Genomic DNA, 16,576 nt, shown 5'->3' with positions numbered 1-16,576 from the left:
AAACTTGAAAATTTGCATTTTTTTTCAAAATTGAATTTCTCAAAAACCGAGGGTGATGGCGACAAACGGTTTGCGGATTCGTTATCACGGCACGAAAACCTATAAGAAACAACTATTGAATGTTACAAGTCCGAAAAAAATCAAATTTTGTCGAACTGTGTAATTTGCTGCATTAAGAATACAGTCTGACTCTCACGCCTTCCGAAATCGAGACGGATATCCTTTCCAACGAGATTAAACAAAAACCCACTGAGATTTAGGTCAGGGAATGAAAAAATAACTTTCTATTGACGTTTAAACTGTACGATAGTGTTGAGTACAAGTACATTCTTCCTTAACCACATCCTGCGATTGCTAATTAAATACAACGGTGCCGTCGCGGTTCATTAGAGGACTGTTCGAAACGGGCAGCTGAGACTATAACGTGGCGGATACTGACACTCGAAGTACCTACTACTTGCGAATCAAAATGATCGTAGACGACGAAGTTCGTATCGAAATGATAACCGCTATTGAGAACGAGGACGTGAAAACAGTCGCGCGTATATTCGCCGAAAAATTTGATAAAAAATTTCTGCAGCCTGCCGGTGCCCTTCGCGTGACAGCAGTTCATCTGGCTGCTTGGCAGGGTGCAATAGAGTTATTGAATCTGTTTCATAAAAACGGCGCTGATATTAACGCGACGGACAAAATCGGACGATGCGCATTGTTTCACGCTGCCCATCGTGGAAACATCGAGGTGGTGAATTGGCTGCTGGAACGTGGAGCATTCACGGAAAGCAAAGTCGGAGTGGATTCTTGCTCGAAGGATTTCTCTAATTCGTTTTTGGGCCCGTGTGTCATAGGTCGAAACGTTGGTAGTGAGGATAAATAAGATAGACATATAAACATAATGGAAATGACGGATTTCGAAAATTATGATCCACTCGACATGTAAATTTAAAAAAAAAAAAGTGTGGGTATGGGCATACAGTATAATTTGATTCGACGCAATTTGGGATCCGTTCTTAATGTATTTCTATCGTGCAATGTATAGGAAACGTTTTGATTAAAATTCTGCTGTCTTTATTTATTTTTCGTGTGTATTTAATTAATGTTGTCCGTTGTTTGTAACAAACAAACATTGAATATCGACTTCTTAAAAATACTAGTCAATTGTTTCGTTAGTTACCGATACCAGAGTGCTGGGGAAGAACATCTTTGCATCAGGCAGTGAAGAACAATCATTCCGAAGTGGTCGAGATATTAGTGAACGCTAACGCTAATGTGAATGCTGAAGATGAGCGAGGAATCACGCCATTACTCCTGGCTGGATCTACTGTGACTCAAGAAGATCCTAATGAGATATCCAAATTTGTTAATATCATCGAGATTCTTGTGTCTGCAAATGCGTCAATAAACGTAGCTCATCCTGACACAGGTAGGTATCAATTTTATATAACAGCACGTGTTAATACTTGTCTGACAAGCATTCAATTAACTCGAAAATTTTAATAATAACATCATAATAATTACTGCACTGCTTTGCTATTTAATCATCATAATTTTGCTTCGGATATACTTAATTCCAGTTCATTTAATTTTCCCTGCAATTATAATGTAAGTCGCATTGAAAAGTGTCAGATAATATAGTGAGAGAAAGTATATTAGGGGAGACCGAGGGTAAAAGTTCCGGGGGAAAGTTGTTCCGACAGCTCAAGAAATAAAAAAGAGCGTTGTACTTTAAATTATTTTTTTCCGTGTGACCAGCCACAAATAAATTACTTTTTATGAGAAACCTATTACAATATATTAACTACAAGCTTATCGTCAGAAAATATAATAAATTTAACAAGAAATTAGTGAATAGTGAAGAGAATAACTACATTGTTTTTCAATCATTTTGTACGTTTTATCGAAATCGGAACTTTTAGCCCTGGTCTCCCCTACTGCATTCCTGGAAGGGTCATCATTAAAGATACAATTTTTTAGTGATTTATGCCAGTGTTTCCCAACCTTTTTTGAGTCACAACCCCCTTTTGTATGTAATATTCAAATAACCTGCAACCTCACCCCCACATAAGGTAAGGCAAATTTAATAAGAAAAGACATTAAAAATAGGTATTTCAGATAATAATTCTTGCTTAATAATATTAAAAAAAAAAACGTGGCGACCCCCGAGAAAACACTTCACGACCCACTTGGGGGTCGCGACCCACCGGTTGGGAATCACTGATTTATGCTGAGTCGATTGCTTTTACACTTGATGTAGGGATGTTCATGAAACTTATATTTCATGCAATCCACATAAAATTAGGAGGAGTTTAACTCATCATTTTGCTGGTTTCGAATTTGTAAAAAAGATATAAGCCCTTAAATTTTATCATTTTTACCTATTTTCACGAAAATAAAGCCTACAAATTATATTATCTCCCAGATTATCAACAGTGTGGAGTTCATTCATTCTTTATTTCTATCGAAATAAATTGACCGTCAGTTCACCATGAACCAAAGGAGCGCGAAGCTTAAATCGAATGCTGTATTCCCGTTTCTTTGCCATGCTGTGATCGTAGCTTCTCATTCGGAGGGAAATTTGGATTGAAGGAAGGGGGGAACTTCGTGAAGTTGTTGGTTTCTTATCCACAGACGCGGTGGCGTCTGGAAGCTAATTCCCCTTCCCCCTCTACCCAAGGCACACTGAGCGACCATGTCTCTATACAAGAATGCTAGCGAAATGGTTAAGACCCCGCAGCTATTTTGGCCTTATTATCTTATCTTAGACATAGTTCCGGTGTTTTAACATGAGCCAGCGAATAATTATTATTTTTTTAACCCACTTGTCGTTTTACTTAATGTTTCAAGCTGTTTTTCTAAAAGATAAAAGAATTATTCTGAATTAATAGTTACCAAAATGATACTTTTTTACGAGACAGTCAGACGTCACGTAGCGCTAGTACTTGCCGCCAGTAGATGTCGCCATGCTCGCTTTACTTCTCCACTTGACGCCAGTAGATGTCGCCTTCCCAAAGCAGAATCAACAGACTAAAACCTTTTTCCAGAAATCTTATAATGTCACTCCTCTGCCCTACCACCCTCAAACACATGAAAAAGTCGAGGACAAAAAAAGAGTATCGTTTGTACTTCTACGTTAGATTTAGCTGTATGTAAGAGAAAAGTGATGAAATCAGTGAAAGAAGTGAAGAAATTAAAAACTTCAGGTGCAAAGATTGTGAAATCAACTTTGCTAATTCCAATTGTATACAAATCAATTCAGTGCTCAGATTTTCAGCTTCGGTTTTAACTAATTAGCAAGCCGTTGTATAAGAAAAAATCCGCATCTCTTTTAATCCACTACTGACTTTGATTCCTTTAAATTAGTCTCTACCAAGTTTTTATTATCTTCGATCGTAAAATGATCTTCATACGGCCCGCTAGTTACTTAAAACCGGAGCTGAAAATCTGAGCACTGAATTGATTTGTATACAATTGGAATTAGCAAAGTTGATTTCACAATCTTTGCATCTGAACTTTTTTAATTTTTTCGAGAATTAAAGGGAATTAGCTTCTTTCATACATGAGTCATGTTTATGGGGAGGGAGGTTATTTTATACTGAAATTATGCAATTAAACATATTCATGGCCAGCTAATCAAACACTCGCTATCATTGTAATTTTTATTAACCATCACCGAAATTATGTAACACTCGTTAGAAAGCAAATGTAATAACTTTATTTTATTTACGTTAACAACCGAAATTCAAGATCATTCATTCTATTCCGAGAATCGTCTCTGTAGAGACGCACTTATCAAATCGTACTAAATATATATAATTGTTCAAATTGAACATAAAGTTTCCTTTTAATCGTTCTAATTCTCGAGTTTAAAACCTAAACGCATCCTCTGAGCAGAGTGCTTTTGCATTCCATCGGACTCCTTGGAATTGGACGCTAGTTCTCGAAGAATCACGCGACAACCAAAAAGTTGTTTCACAAGTCGAAAATTATAAACAAATTGCTTTGCCAATTACGCCTCAAGGTCACACCTGTAAAAATCCGGAAAAACATAATCGGATTCTTCGAACCCTTCTCTACGAAGTGAAATTTAATTAGAACCCCTGGCATCAAGTGGACTAATGATCGATTTAGCGTGAAATGTGAAACGTGACCTATTTGTAATAAATCAAAGTGTCTATATATGATCTTCATAGTTTTACTAGAAAGAGCGTAAAACAGCCTACAATTAAGAACAATTTCGATCTTAATTAATTAAAGCCTTTCCAAACAAAGGCACAACGGCTCTGCATCACGCGACGATTTTAGGGAGTTCCTCAGCGACGAAAAGATTGTTGGACGGCGGTGCATGCTCCCTTTATCAATGTAAAAGCACTGGAAGCACTGCGCTTCACTTTGCCGCCACCGTGGGCAGCCTAGACACTCTGCTGGTTCTTCTAGCGATAACACCCCCCGGTCGTATCGATATGCGAGATAAAGTAAGTCCACTCTAGCACCTATCGATAGAATCCTGTGTGGCATTGATAGTTAAGCAAAATTTCACACCGCTCTGTGTTGTTTCAAACATGTTTAGATTGATCGAACGCCGCTTCACAGAGCTTCTTATCAAGGGCACTGTAACTGTGTTCGAGCTTTAATTGACCATGGCGGTAACCTGGCTGCCAAGACGGAAGCAGGTGTCACTGTTATTCACGCCATATTTACTCATATACCTAAACCAGTGCTGTTTTTACAGAATATCTTGAATTCTCGAGTGCAGCGGAACAACAATCCCACAGACAAAAGCTCACACGTAAACAAAACGTCAAATAAAAAATATTATTCATCTATGCTGTTGAAAATAGTAAAGCCAGTGACGCACAGTGGGGAAATTTTGCGATTTTATGGCCAAAACTGCAGAAATGAAATTGTTGAATTTTACGAATTTAATACAAATGTCGATTGAAGAACTATATCCATTTTCGTGGTGAAAACCTCGAAACTTATTTTTAATATATCAAATTCGCCACTTTTACGTTCTAATATTTGAGAAATTAAATTATCCCAGAAACAGCACTTACAAAAATTACGAACGATACAGATTTTTTTATTATTTACGTTTAGACACTTTTTTCTTTGTTAGAGCATGCCTCTGCTACAGTGCAGCAGGGCATAGCAGAAGGGTTATCGCTTCTGACGACAAACAAGCAAACAGAGGATCGAAGCTGAATAAAATCGTTTAAAAAAGAATAAAAAGGTTTGTGAGTCTCGGTCACAGTTATGTCGTATGTTAGACAAGACACACTGGATCGTGTTTAAAAGAACGCATATAATTGCAAGATTAGCAACTATTAGCAACTAATAATTGCATTTATAGAATGAAAATAGTCGAACGTAAAATAGGAATGAAAATCATTGCAGGATATTATGGGGTTGATAACTATTTTATGTATTGAAAATTGATTCTTATATGAAAAGGTTAGGGTAGGTGGGGGTATTACTGCGGATGCCCCGATTACTGCGTATATTCTAAAACAGATCATATTTAATGTTGGGAAGTACATAATCTCTTGAAAATTTTTGATAAAATTATTTTAAACTCTATTACAGATAATTATTAATAAATATGTACAGCAAAGTTATTATTAATTCTTTTATCGCAGTTTGAAATTCGTCAAGGCGAAACTTCGGTCGATTCCCAATATGGCGTCATGAACACCTACTTGAAACACATTTATATTTTTGTTATTAACAGTAATACATGTAATGCAGCTTTATTACTCGATAGAGTAAGAGTTATTTTCTCAGAAAAACAGTAAAACAGTCACCTGCATTTTAGTTTCAATTTTTATTTCTCAACGCAGTATTAGGCGCAGTACTTTGCGCCATGTGCAAGTATTACTGCGGACCGACGACAGCGCCATCTAACCTTTCTTCCGACCGTATTCACTGGCGTGATGTTTGTACTAAGGTTATGTTTCGCCTGACGTCGGACCGCAGCAACACCTGCAATGACATTGATCGACAGATCTCTGTGATTTTAATTAACTGCGCTTATCACCCTGCCCTCATATTTTTTATGCAATTATTAAGGTTCCACCTTTCTTTTAAAAAAAGAAGGAGGAACTTTCATTCACTCGAACGCCGTGTCGAGGGTTTTAAAGTTAACCTACCTTAAAACCCCGCAGTAATGCCCCCACCTACCCATTTCCAGAACACAACTTTAAAAATTGTATAAATTACGTATTAAAAACCGAAACATAATTATCTTGAGGACCAAAATATATCTTGCGCACCACCAGGAATTGAATCCACACCTTGAAATTATTTTCAGATCTTTGGATAACACAATATATAACTGTTTGAAGCAACTTGAGAATCTGGATTAATTCTTTGCGATCGGTCTAACCTCACGTGAACACAAACATTTGCTAGTCTATACGAGCTTTGTATTAAAACACTTAACAGTCAAATTGGTGGCATTCAATACTCATATTAGTTCTCCAATTGACATTTACATTTATTTTGTCGAATTGAAAAATCTATTTTTGTGGCCTTGGCCATAAAATCGCGAAGTTTCCCCACTGTGCGACGTCAGGATTACTTCTCTGTGCCATTTCCTACCAAAGGTTATCGTCAACTTCAACGTGCTGGCGCCCCCAGGAGAATTACAAATGGGAGTAGTTACCTCCCTCATCGCAGCAGCTTCGGGCGTAGAACAATTGACGATACTGCAACATCCGCTGGTAGAAACGTTCCTCTGGCTGAAGTGGTCCAAACTGCGAGTGTTCTTCTTCTGTCTCGTTTTCATCCACGCCCTGTTGGTCCTTTCTCTGTCCGGCTACTCTATAATTCTGCTACAATACGGAGTCGATTACATCTTGTTACGAAGGATTTTGACTTGCTGCTCGTGCCTCCTTTACTTTCACAACATGGCCCAGGTGTTAATGGACCCGAGGTTCGATTTAGAGTGCACGAAAGCAGCGGCATTTAAAGAATCTTATCCGTTTTTATGCAATCGAGTAAGAGAGGGGCTTAAACAATACTTTTACATTTGTTGCAGATATTATTTCAAGCAGTTCGAGATATGGTTGTCATTTGCATGCGCCACGATGTCGCTGGCCATTTCACTAAACACTGGCTACACAGGGGACATTAACATCCAGGAGAAATTGTTAAATACTTCCCAACATACTTCGCAGTGGATGTTGCACACCATGAGCGTGGCGATTCTGCTTGGCTGGATACAAATGATGCTCTTGGTCGGTCGTCTTCCAATGTGCGGATACTATGCACTTATGTTCTCCACGGTACTGAAGAATATTCTCAAGGTCAGTCGGGACAATCGATGTATGTCCTTACGCAGCAGTTTGAACCGCGCGACAACTAGTCTTACTCATCGTTAGAGCCACTATGCGGAGCCACTGTAGCGACAATTCTAACGACGGTTTAGTCACTCTTGAAAAATGCATTGCCTTCTATGGTACCGCAAACGAGGGAACATGAGCATATTTTTGGAACATTTTGCTACGTAATATAAAAATTAACATTTTTACATTTGCTTTAAGTATTCTATCATAACATTGCATAAGTTATGCATAACATGGCCTAACATACCCCGCATCTAAAGTTTTACCAATCTGAATTTACATGGACACTTAAATTTGTTTATTTTTATGGTCAGTGCACTCTGTTTGATACTTTTCTTATTTTCTTATTTTACTTCTTTTTTAATTAATACTTTTATTTTTTTTTTGGTATCCTATTATAACACGCATCGTTTGTGATTGTAGTACTGTTTCAAATTTCGGGCAAAGGGTTAGAACTGAAAAGAAAATGTCAAGTCAACTAACCTGTAAAAAAATTTGGAAAAATATTCATCTGTTCAGGTTCATTTTTCTCCTAAAAATATAATCATATAATCATTTTTAGGAGAAAAAGGGACCTGCAGACATGAATATTTTTCCAAATTTTTTTTACAGTTGTGTTTGGTTAATCAAAAAACAACTATCCCGCACCCAGGCCAACTGAAAATTCAAATTTAAATTTTCGCCTATATAGTACCGCTCCGCCTTACTCAACAGTAATCATGAACTTCGCTCACAGGGTCGTCTGAAACACAAAATCTAAAGAATTTCTTAAAATTGACATCAGTGATTATCGACGTCATCCTATGTCGCGGTAAAAAATACCAAAACTACGATGATTGGTGCACATTTGAACGAAACAGTCCCCAGAACTGGCAATTTTAAATATAAATGTACAGATAAAAAAAATCGTGCTCCAAAAAATTCTTTCAGAGGCTAATGCGATAGCGAGTCCAATTACGCATCAATTATCTCAAAGTTTATTTGAATCGGTTCATTAGATCTTCTGAAATCGTGGTCACCGTTTAGGCATCTGTTTTTGGCAGCGCTGCACTAACAATAAGCGCCACCTAGAAAATGCATCAAGACCGAAAACATGAAACAAACACTTTTTTTGTTCCCTAACGAGTGTATTAACAAAATCCAAAAACAATTTTAGGATACGTTATAACCTCTTCCTGTAAAAAATTAATAAAAATCACCTGTTTTTCGAGCGTTTTGACCGAAGGATCCCCTTAACCCTTAGCGGGCCAGGCTGGCCACTATAGTAGCCACCTAAGAATTTGGATAGGTACTTTGCCGGCCATTTTGGTGGTATATATGCATAAATTTTAAGTAAATAAAATTTACAATTTCACTGAAAAAATCCCAGCCCTCTAAAGGTTAATAATCCGTGGATGTACCCAATATCGTTGGCATCTCCTTTTCTTCATTTCTCGTATTACGAAAACCTGAATCTCATCGGCCTTTTCGAAGTCCACTGCAAAACAGGCGGAAACGAAAAGTTCAATCACCAATTGTGAGCAAAACTGTTGCGCATCGAATTGTCGCCTATGTAACAGCGCAAATAGTTTAGAACCTAGTTCAGAACCTAGTTTAGAACCTAGTTAGAAAATAGTTTAGTTCCTGCGCAGAGACACGCTTAAATGTACGTACCCAGTTATCAAGCAGGCAGGTTCGACTCCATACGACCCTGCCTAGGGGACATTGTTAAACCTGACTTAATATAGCAAGGAAGGTTTTTAATATCGCCTGTGATGCGGACGATCCGCATTTAGTATGGACGAAAGGTAAGAGCGACGAGCCCTTCCCCTTCGGCGAATATCGTTAGAAATGAAAAGCGGGGGAAGACCAAGGTTCTAAATGTCTCCCCGGTGATACGGCTCCCATCAGGATCCACTTGCCTACCCCTACTCTTAGCCTACCACCCTCGCGATTATAACAACGTGCATCCGGAGCTTTTTATTTCCTTTCAGGTTCTCCTAGCGTTCGTCTGCCTGATTGTCGGATTCGCGTTGAGCTTCGCCGTTTTGTTTCACGGGAACGACCAGTTTCGCAATTCCTGGAGGGCCGTCGTGAAGACCGTGGTAATGATGATGGGTGAGTACGAGTACGGGGCTCTGCTCTCGGACGGGAAGAATGGGAGTTCCTTCCTACCAGCCACGAGCAGGGTCGTGTTCCTTGCTTTCGTTATGCTCGCTAGTATCGTCCTGATGAACCTGATGATCGGCCTCGCGGTCAATGACATCCAAGGTCTCGAGAAAGAGGTACGATCCGGCAATACTTTTACCTCCGCATCTTCGGCGCATGTTACGAAACAGCTCCTTCGTGCATTCGAACGCTTGTCTGTGCGTCAGCCGAAGCTAGTAAGAACTCGAAGCGACAATTGAATTCGCCGTTGAGTTTCTGACGCAATATAAATCTAATTAAATGAAAGTAATGTTTCCACGCATTAGTGGGCCTTGTAATATTATTTATTCAGGGTCATATTCGTCAGTTGCTGAAACAGGCAGAGTTCGTGGGCCATTTAGAAAGGCTGACATCACACCGAATCTTTCGTAGCAATTGGCTGCATCCGTGGTTAAGTTCGCTGTTGGACTCGAGGAGCGGCGTTCCCATAAAAATTACGATTGGCTATCGCGGGCATTATTTCCGTCACTCGTCTGCCGGTGTACCAGCGGAACTGAAAGAAGCATTATTCCAGCTGGCCTCAAGAAACTCGCGCGATAATGAAAGGTGAAGAAATAATTATTACACAATCAGAGGAGAAGTTCCGTCGCTTGGTGGTGAACCGTGAGCACTTTACGCTTCTGTTAATAATTCCTCTGCAACCACCTTAACTTTGAGCGGCTTAAACATGCCACCTTTTTCAGCTCGGTAATGAGTGGTAAGTATGAAAACAACAGCTACACGCAATTAACCACGCTATTGGAAGAACTCTGCAGTTAACGGCATCTTATTAAGGGGCGAAAGTTTTCGAACCCCTTTATTATGTGAAATCAAGCGCGTCGAAGAATGTGTACGTAAGATGACATGTATGCATTTGCTGTTAATCGCACTAGAATATGTTGTGACATCTCCAAGAAGATCAATGTAACGAATAAAAAATCATAATGGTAAACTTGAAACGTTGTTAGGTTTATATTTAATAATTGATTCGATTTTCTTCACTGGCGATTATATTCTGACAATGTTTCGATATGATTTCATCCAGTTTCTTGGTATGACACAGCTAAATCCTCGATCAACTCCAATTATCTGCTATTATTATACACACATATCATTAATTGTATGTATCGATTGCACTATATTTCTTCAAGCTATAATAGATTGTCTGCCTTACATGCGTATCGCGTATAACATGATAAATATGTATAGAAGTGTTGAATACAAACAATTACAGCTAATAACTTCAGCATAAAAATTCTTTATTTTTTCGATTTTATAGAAACATCTGTTCTGAAGGTATCTACATCATATTATTTTTTACGAAAAAATATCTAATACTTGTTTAAAAAAAACTTATTTAGAATAATAACATTCGAATACTCAAATATTCGAATAATAACATTCGAATACTCAAATATTCGAATAATAACATTCGAATACTCAAATATTCGAATAATAACATTCGAATACTCAAATATTCGAATAATAACATTCGAATACTCAAATATTCGAATAATAACATTCGAATACTCAAATATTCGAATAATAACATTCGAATACTCAAATATTCGAATAATAACATTCGAATACTCAAATATTCGAATAATAACATTCGAATACTCAAATATTCGAATACATCAGTATTCGAATAGTATTCGAATAATAACATTCGAATACTCAAATATTCGAATACATCAGTATTCGAATAGTATTCGAATACATTAGTATTTCAATAGTATTCGAATAATAACATTCAAATACTCAAATATTCGAATACATCAGTATTCGAATAGTATTCGAATAATAATATTCGAATACTCAAATATTCGAATACATCAGTATTCGAACAGTATTCGAATAATAACATTCGAATACTCAAATATTCGAATACATCAGTATTCGAATTACCCTTATAATGCGTGCCGTCGATAATGTAGACGAAACTGTTATCGACCAACATGGTAACGTTTTCAATTGGAAACTGATCCCTGCATAGATGTCTCTGCAGGTCGGTTTCGCTTTTCCACATGTCATTTCGATCATTTTCGAGCAGAGTTGCCGACAATAGTAAATAAAGTTTATTTAATAATTTCAAATATTCTGCATTTAATAATCGGTACATATAATTCCGTACTGATTCGACACACTTTGTTACATATCCAATATTTATCGTCACTGTCCCAAATTTTTTATACCTCCAAAACTCTCAGAAGATACAAGGCACACGGCACATTGGATCTATATCAGGCGTAACTACATAACACGGTATGAACTACGTAATACAATGCTTTCAAACGTTTTTCACTGCAGCTTACAATAAAACATACAATTTTAATCGCAGCCCAGTACATAAACTTTCTCCACCTACATACATGCATATATGCAGCTTTAGCGAGAGCATTTACAGAAGGATAGCGTCCATTTGTATTTTGTAGTTACATTTCGCGCGCTTGTACAATGTTTTATTAAAATCAAATGTTTTGAAACTACAAAGTCTTTACACTGCGTTCCACATTAGAGCGTACTCGTTTCGCGCAGGGATACACTGTTGATTGGTAGTAAACCGGCAGGGAAAGTGCTACGACCAATCGCGAAAGTGCTACGACCAATCACGTGTGTCAGATCCGTGGGAGCTGCGCAGATCGGTCGCGAATCGGTAGGGGCGTTGGTACGCTCTTATATGAAACGCAGTGTAGCACCCCATCCGGTATTATCTACTCCATTTCATTAAAAACGAAAATAAAACATGCTACTGGGGCTTATGAAATTGATATCGCGATATCGTGACCCATTACAATCCAACCACGAGTGAGAACAGCTTATACCAAACGTCCAGGACGACATCGATTTATATGAATAAATTTCAGACAAACCGTTCGTTATATGTTCATAATAGTACGCAAATTGTACACCGAACTCCGATTGAAATCATTTGATTAAATTAACATATGACAGAAATTAGGTTAGGCATTAATGTTTTGCTACATATTGGAAGTTAAATATGTATATCTCAGCTATAATAAAGAATAAATATATAATTGTTGTCTCAATTCTAGGAAACCTTTTAATAATTTATACGTAAAGAATTGTAAAGTGGCACGACAGATGTGGTTTCTCTGCCAATCGGTTCAATTCTTTACAGCGCACTCTTACAGCGGAAAAAACGCGGGAAACCGTGGAAATTCAAATGGATGCACAGGACCGATACTATACGGTACATGCCCGTTATCCCTAATGCAGAATTAGATAAATGCATTTCGAAGCTTATTAAATTTCCTTGCTACTTTTTGTACATTTTAACATTATGCAGACTGATAGTATCAATCAAGAAGACAGATTGTCTTCTACACAGGGGCGGCGAGAGTCGAATGGAATTTGTGGAGTATTCCACACTTGAGATTTTGCTGTGTGTGGAATTCCACGTTCGGAATTTTGAAGGCATTTTACCATTTTTTATTTTTTCTTTGCGCACTATTGTTTTTTAGGCTGTTGAAATTTAATCTTTTAACTCCCCCCCCCCCCCAACTCCACACTCGAAGAAAATTTGCTCCACCGACCCTGCTTCTTCACTCTGTTGCATTAACGGTTGGTTTTTCAAAGTTTCAGTAAACCTCCCTCTTACAGTCTTCTGTACCCTTCTACAGTCGCGTTCTTTTTCTGCCTGTTTCATTTCAATTTCGTTTCAAAGGTCTTAATATTCTAGATACGTATTCATGATTGCAATTTATTCGTGAAATTAACGAATACAGCCAATATTTCTGTAAATTTTTAGACCTCAGTAATAAAATTAAAAAATTTTGTGAATTTTAAAAAAAAATCGCTTTTATTCACAACTATTTTTACAACAACAAATTCCAACATATCAAAATTTACATTTCTAGAAAAAGACTGTTAAAGCATGATTGTATGGGTATTGCGAATGTGTAATTATCACTCAAAAGTTAAAAGATTCAAAAATACGAAAATGGTAACTCAAAAATGACACCGGGGTGCAGTGAACCAATTTGTGATTATATGAACGTGTGACCACAGTGACAAACATATCGATGGCGTTAGTGCACAAATATTGTATGTCCATTTTTAGCGTCTCCGAGAAAAATAGGTTTAAACGTGCAATGGTGCACAAGATTCAGGGCCATACAATGAACAAAAATAATTTTTTTGACAAATTTATGAAGTAGATATAAATGTGACTTTTATCAGTCGAGAACTATTTTGCTGCATATAAGAACTCAAATTTCACAAAAAGTGGACATACGATATTTGTGCACTAAGCCATCGATATCTTAGCATAAATAATCGTCCATTCGTGGCAATAAAAAGAACTTCTGTAATATATAAATCGCGCATAGAAATTATAGTAACAAGCCCAAATAAATTACATTTTGCGAATGTACGGTTTTTCATCTTCACAACAAAATACATACACCAAACATCCAGGCAAATTTCTCCTGAAGGCTGCATTTAAGCAGTCTTCAGCAAACACTTTACAATTTGGTGAAGTCGTTGATATTCTCCATTTAAATTCTCTTCCGCAGTATCACATAGTTTGTAACGGGAAGAGGTCACTTTCCAGTGTGTGAATTACAACATTTAGTGAACGTAGTGACGTTCACTAAAAATGGACCGAATTGCTTCGCGTTTGAACTCAATTTCATCGAGAATCCTTAAACAATCCATTGCTAATACCTTCATGAACATTTATCAAAAACATGAACATTTTACTTTCCTGTACTGGGTATTTTACCTGGCCCAATGGTTTTATTGCTCTCGGCAGTTAACGGGCGGCCTACCCGGGACTGCAGGCCCTCACTCGCAGCGGGGAAGCAAAACTGTGGGGGGGGGGTAGGTCTTTCCCGATAATCCGGGGAAAAAAGCATTTCAATAATTCGAGGAAGACTGTAGTAGGCACTGCAAGACTAGCGAAGCGTTATTTGGTCATGTAAAAAGACAGGAGATACTGTTTTAATACAACGCAGAATTTATGGTATCAACTTTGAAACGTGTGTCTATATCACACTAAAACTCACAATCGGGTTTCGCTGGTCTGAAAAAGTGCCCTAATAACAAATAATATATATAGGGAAGAGTTTCTGAGTCACACGATATCATCCACCACTGACACTTTCGAACACTATAGTGCTACTCAGGAATTATGGTGCACGATGGATATAAAACTTGCAGATTCGGCGTAACACTATGTTTTCTATCTCCTAGAACAATTATTAGTTTCTTTAATTGCCAAATAATAGGAAACTATCACGCTCTCTATATTGGACTTTCAAAACCACTCGGTAGATTACTTTGAACCTTTGTAAAAGCAAATTATTCAGCCCCAGGAGAAATGTTTGAAAAAGGGGCTGAATACACACAAGAGTTAATAGTAGGTAAACGTTTATTAGAACCGCTTGACGTAGAGCGCGAGATCACCAAAAGTAGCAGAATCGGAAATAGCCTTGTCAGTTGACGAAAACGCAGCGCAGAAGCGGCAGTAGCGATGGTGGCGGATGCACCGACGGCGACGGTGTCGTGACGGTGGCGGTGGCAACAACGGGGTCCGAGTCGTGACAGTGGCGGTGGCAACAACGCGGACGGTGTCGCACAGTGGTTTGAAACAAAAAGTCATTTTCTGAATGTTAAGTACACAGAATTTTTTCAATGCAATTCCATAGTAGGATAGTTGAAGCACCAGAACCAACAATATTTTTCTGTAAATACCATTAATTTCTGGGGTAATTACAACATGAAAGTTGAGGAACAGAACACCTGCAATTTCGAGTTACAAATGCACTATCTTACAAGTAAAATTTAAAGTATCTGCAAATTAAAAAAATTCGCAATTTTGTAATTTGATTATGTTCATACTGAACAAATAAATTACATGAATTAAGTCAATTACACCATCGTTGATTTTAGTAGGACACAAGTTGAACAAAGAGGTATTTTTAATAATAGAATCGAAGTTTAATTAGACATAACTTTTTTGCGACACTAGCGCCAAGGTAAGACTTAATACTACTGGTGCATTATACTTTTGAGTACATAACCAAACAGATTTCAGTTGCGTAATCCTGCGGCTTTGGTGTCGGGAGCATTTTTTCTATAGCTTTTATCAGTATTTGGAGTATCCTGCTTTCGTTTCTCATAATATCGAAAAATGTTTTAGATAAAAGTTTAATGGTTCAGGTCATACTTTAATGTAATTAGTTTTTTATATGTGGCCGCATAGAGGACATATGTATAAAGGTCAACTGATGTTTTGTTAAACGGAATCATACTATATTTCTTAATACATCACTGGATTCAGCTCATCATTTTCTATGGCAAAGTATTAACCTACTTATGTCGAAAAACTATTAGTTTAGGAGATATTTTAATTTAATCATTAATATTGACATACAAATATCTCCTAAACTAATAGTTTTTCGACATAAGTAGGTTATACTTTTTAATAGAGAATGACGAATAGAATCGACTAATGCCTTAAAAAATATGTGATTCCGTTAAAAAAAACATTGTTGACTTTTATCTGTCTTCTACATGTACACCTACAAAAAAACTAATTATACCAAATTATTCCAAAACTATAATTACATGTGCATAATTATATTCCTTTTTCGTATTTTATTTAAATTTAAAATATATTTTTTTACAAATCGCAAAACTAGGTATCAGTTTTATTTTTATTATGAATCGCCCCCAACTTTAAGTTCCTTACTTTTACGTTCCTATACCTCTCAAAACACTATTAACGCGGATTATTGTTTCACTTTGGATTAGCCATTTTGTTTTTAGTAATTTTGACTTCAGATTTGTAATCAGCGACCTCAAAAACCCCGGGATACCAAGTTTTGTATGAATTGAAAATTTCACATTGTTGTTATCATATTTTTTCCTTGATCTGGGGATTTCGGACCACTGTGTGTCGTGACGGTGGTGGTGGCGGCGCACAGTGGTTCCAAAGTGTCTTTTTGTGGACAAAATTCCGTATCTCGGTCAATTCTCAACCGATTTTTGATTTTTTTGCTCGTTTTGTCGGGGATTAAATTTGCTACAATACCAAATACCTG

General features: G+C 37.3%; 1 protein-coding gene across 2 annotated transcripts; it reads left to right on the top strand.

The window, feature by feature from the left end:
- The first annotated feature begins 487 nt into the window (after positions 1–487).
- LOC143371625 (transient receptor potential channel pyrexia) lies at positions 488–10,612 on the top strand. Of its 2 annotated transcripts, none has more exons than XM_076817019.1 (9): positions 488–853; positions 1,168–1,420; positions 4,300–4,469; positions 4,565–4,783; positions 6,600–6,928; positions 7,034–7,301; positions 9,314–9,604; positions 9,820–10,073; positions 10,211–10,612. In XM_076817019.1, exons 1-9 carry the CDS (start codon positions 500–502, stop codon positions 10,284–10,286), a joined length of 2,214 nt encoding a protein of 737 aa, XP_076673134.1. In that variant the 5' UTR covers positions 488–499; the 3' UTR covers positions 10,287–10,612. The 2 variants fall into 2 exon arrangements, with proteins under 2 accessions (XP_076673134.1, XP_076673133.1); XM_076817018.1 differs by having other exon boundaries at positions 4,267–4,469.
- The last annotated feature ends 5,964 nt before the right edge of the window (positions 10,613–16,576 follow it).

Source organism: Andrena cerasifolii, chromosome 7 (assembly GCF_050908995.1).
Source record: "Andrena cerasifolii isolate SP2316 chromosome 7, iyAndCera1_principal, whole genome shotgun sequence".
Taxonomy (NCBI): domain Eukaryota; kingdom Metazoa; phylum Arthropoda; class Insecta; order Hymenoptera; family Andrenidae; genus Andrena; species Andrena cerasifolii.
The sequence above is the reverse complement of the archived record's forward strand: the minus strand, read 5'-3'. Positions and strand labels throughout refer to the sequence as shown.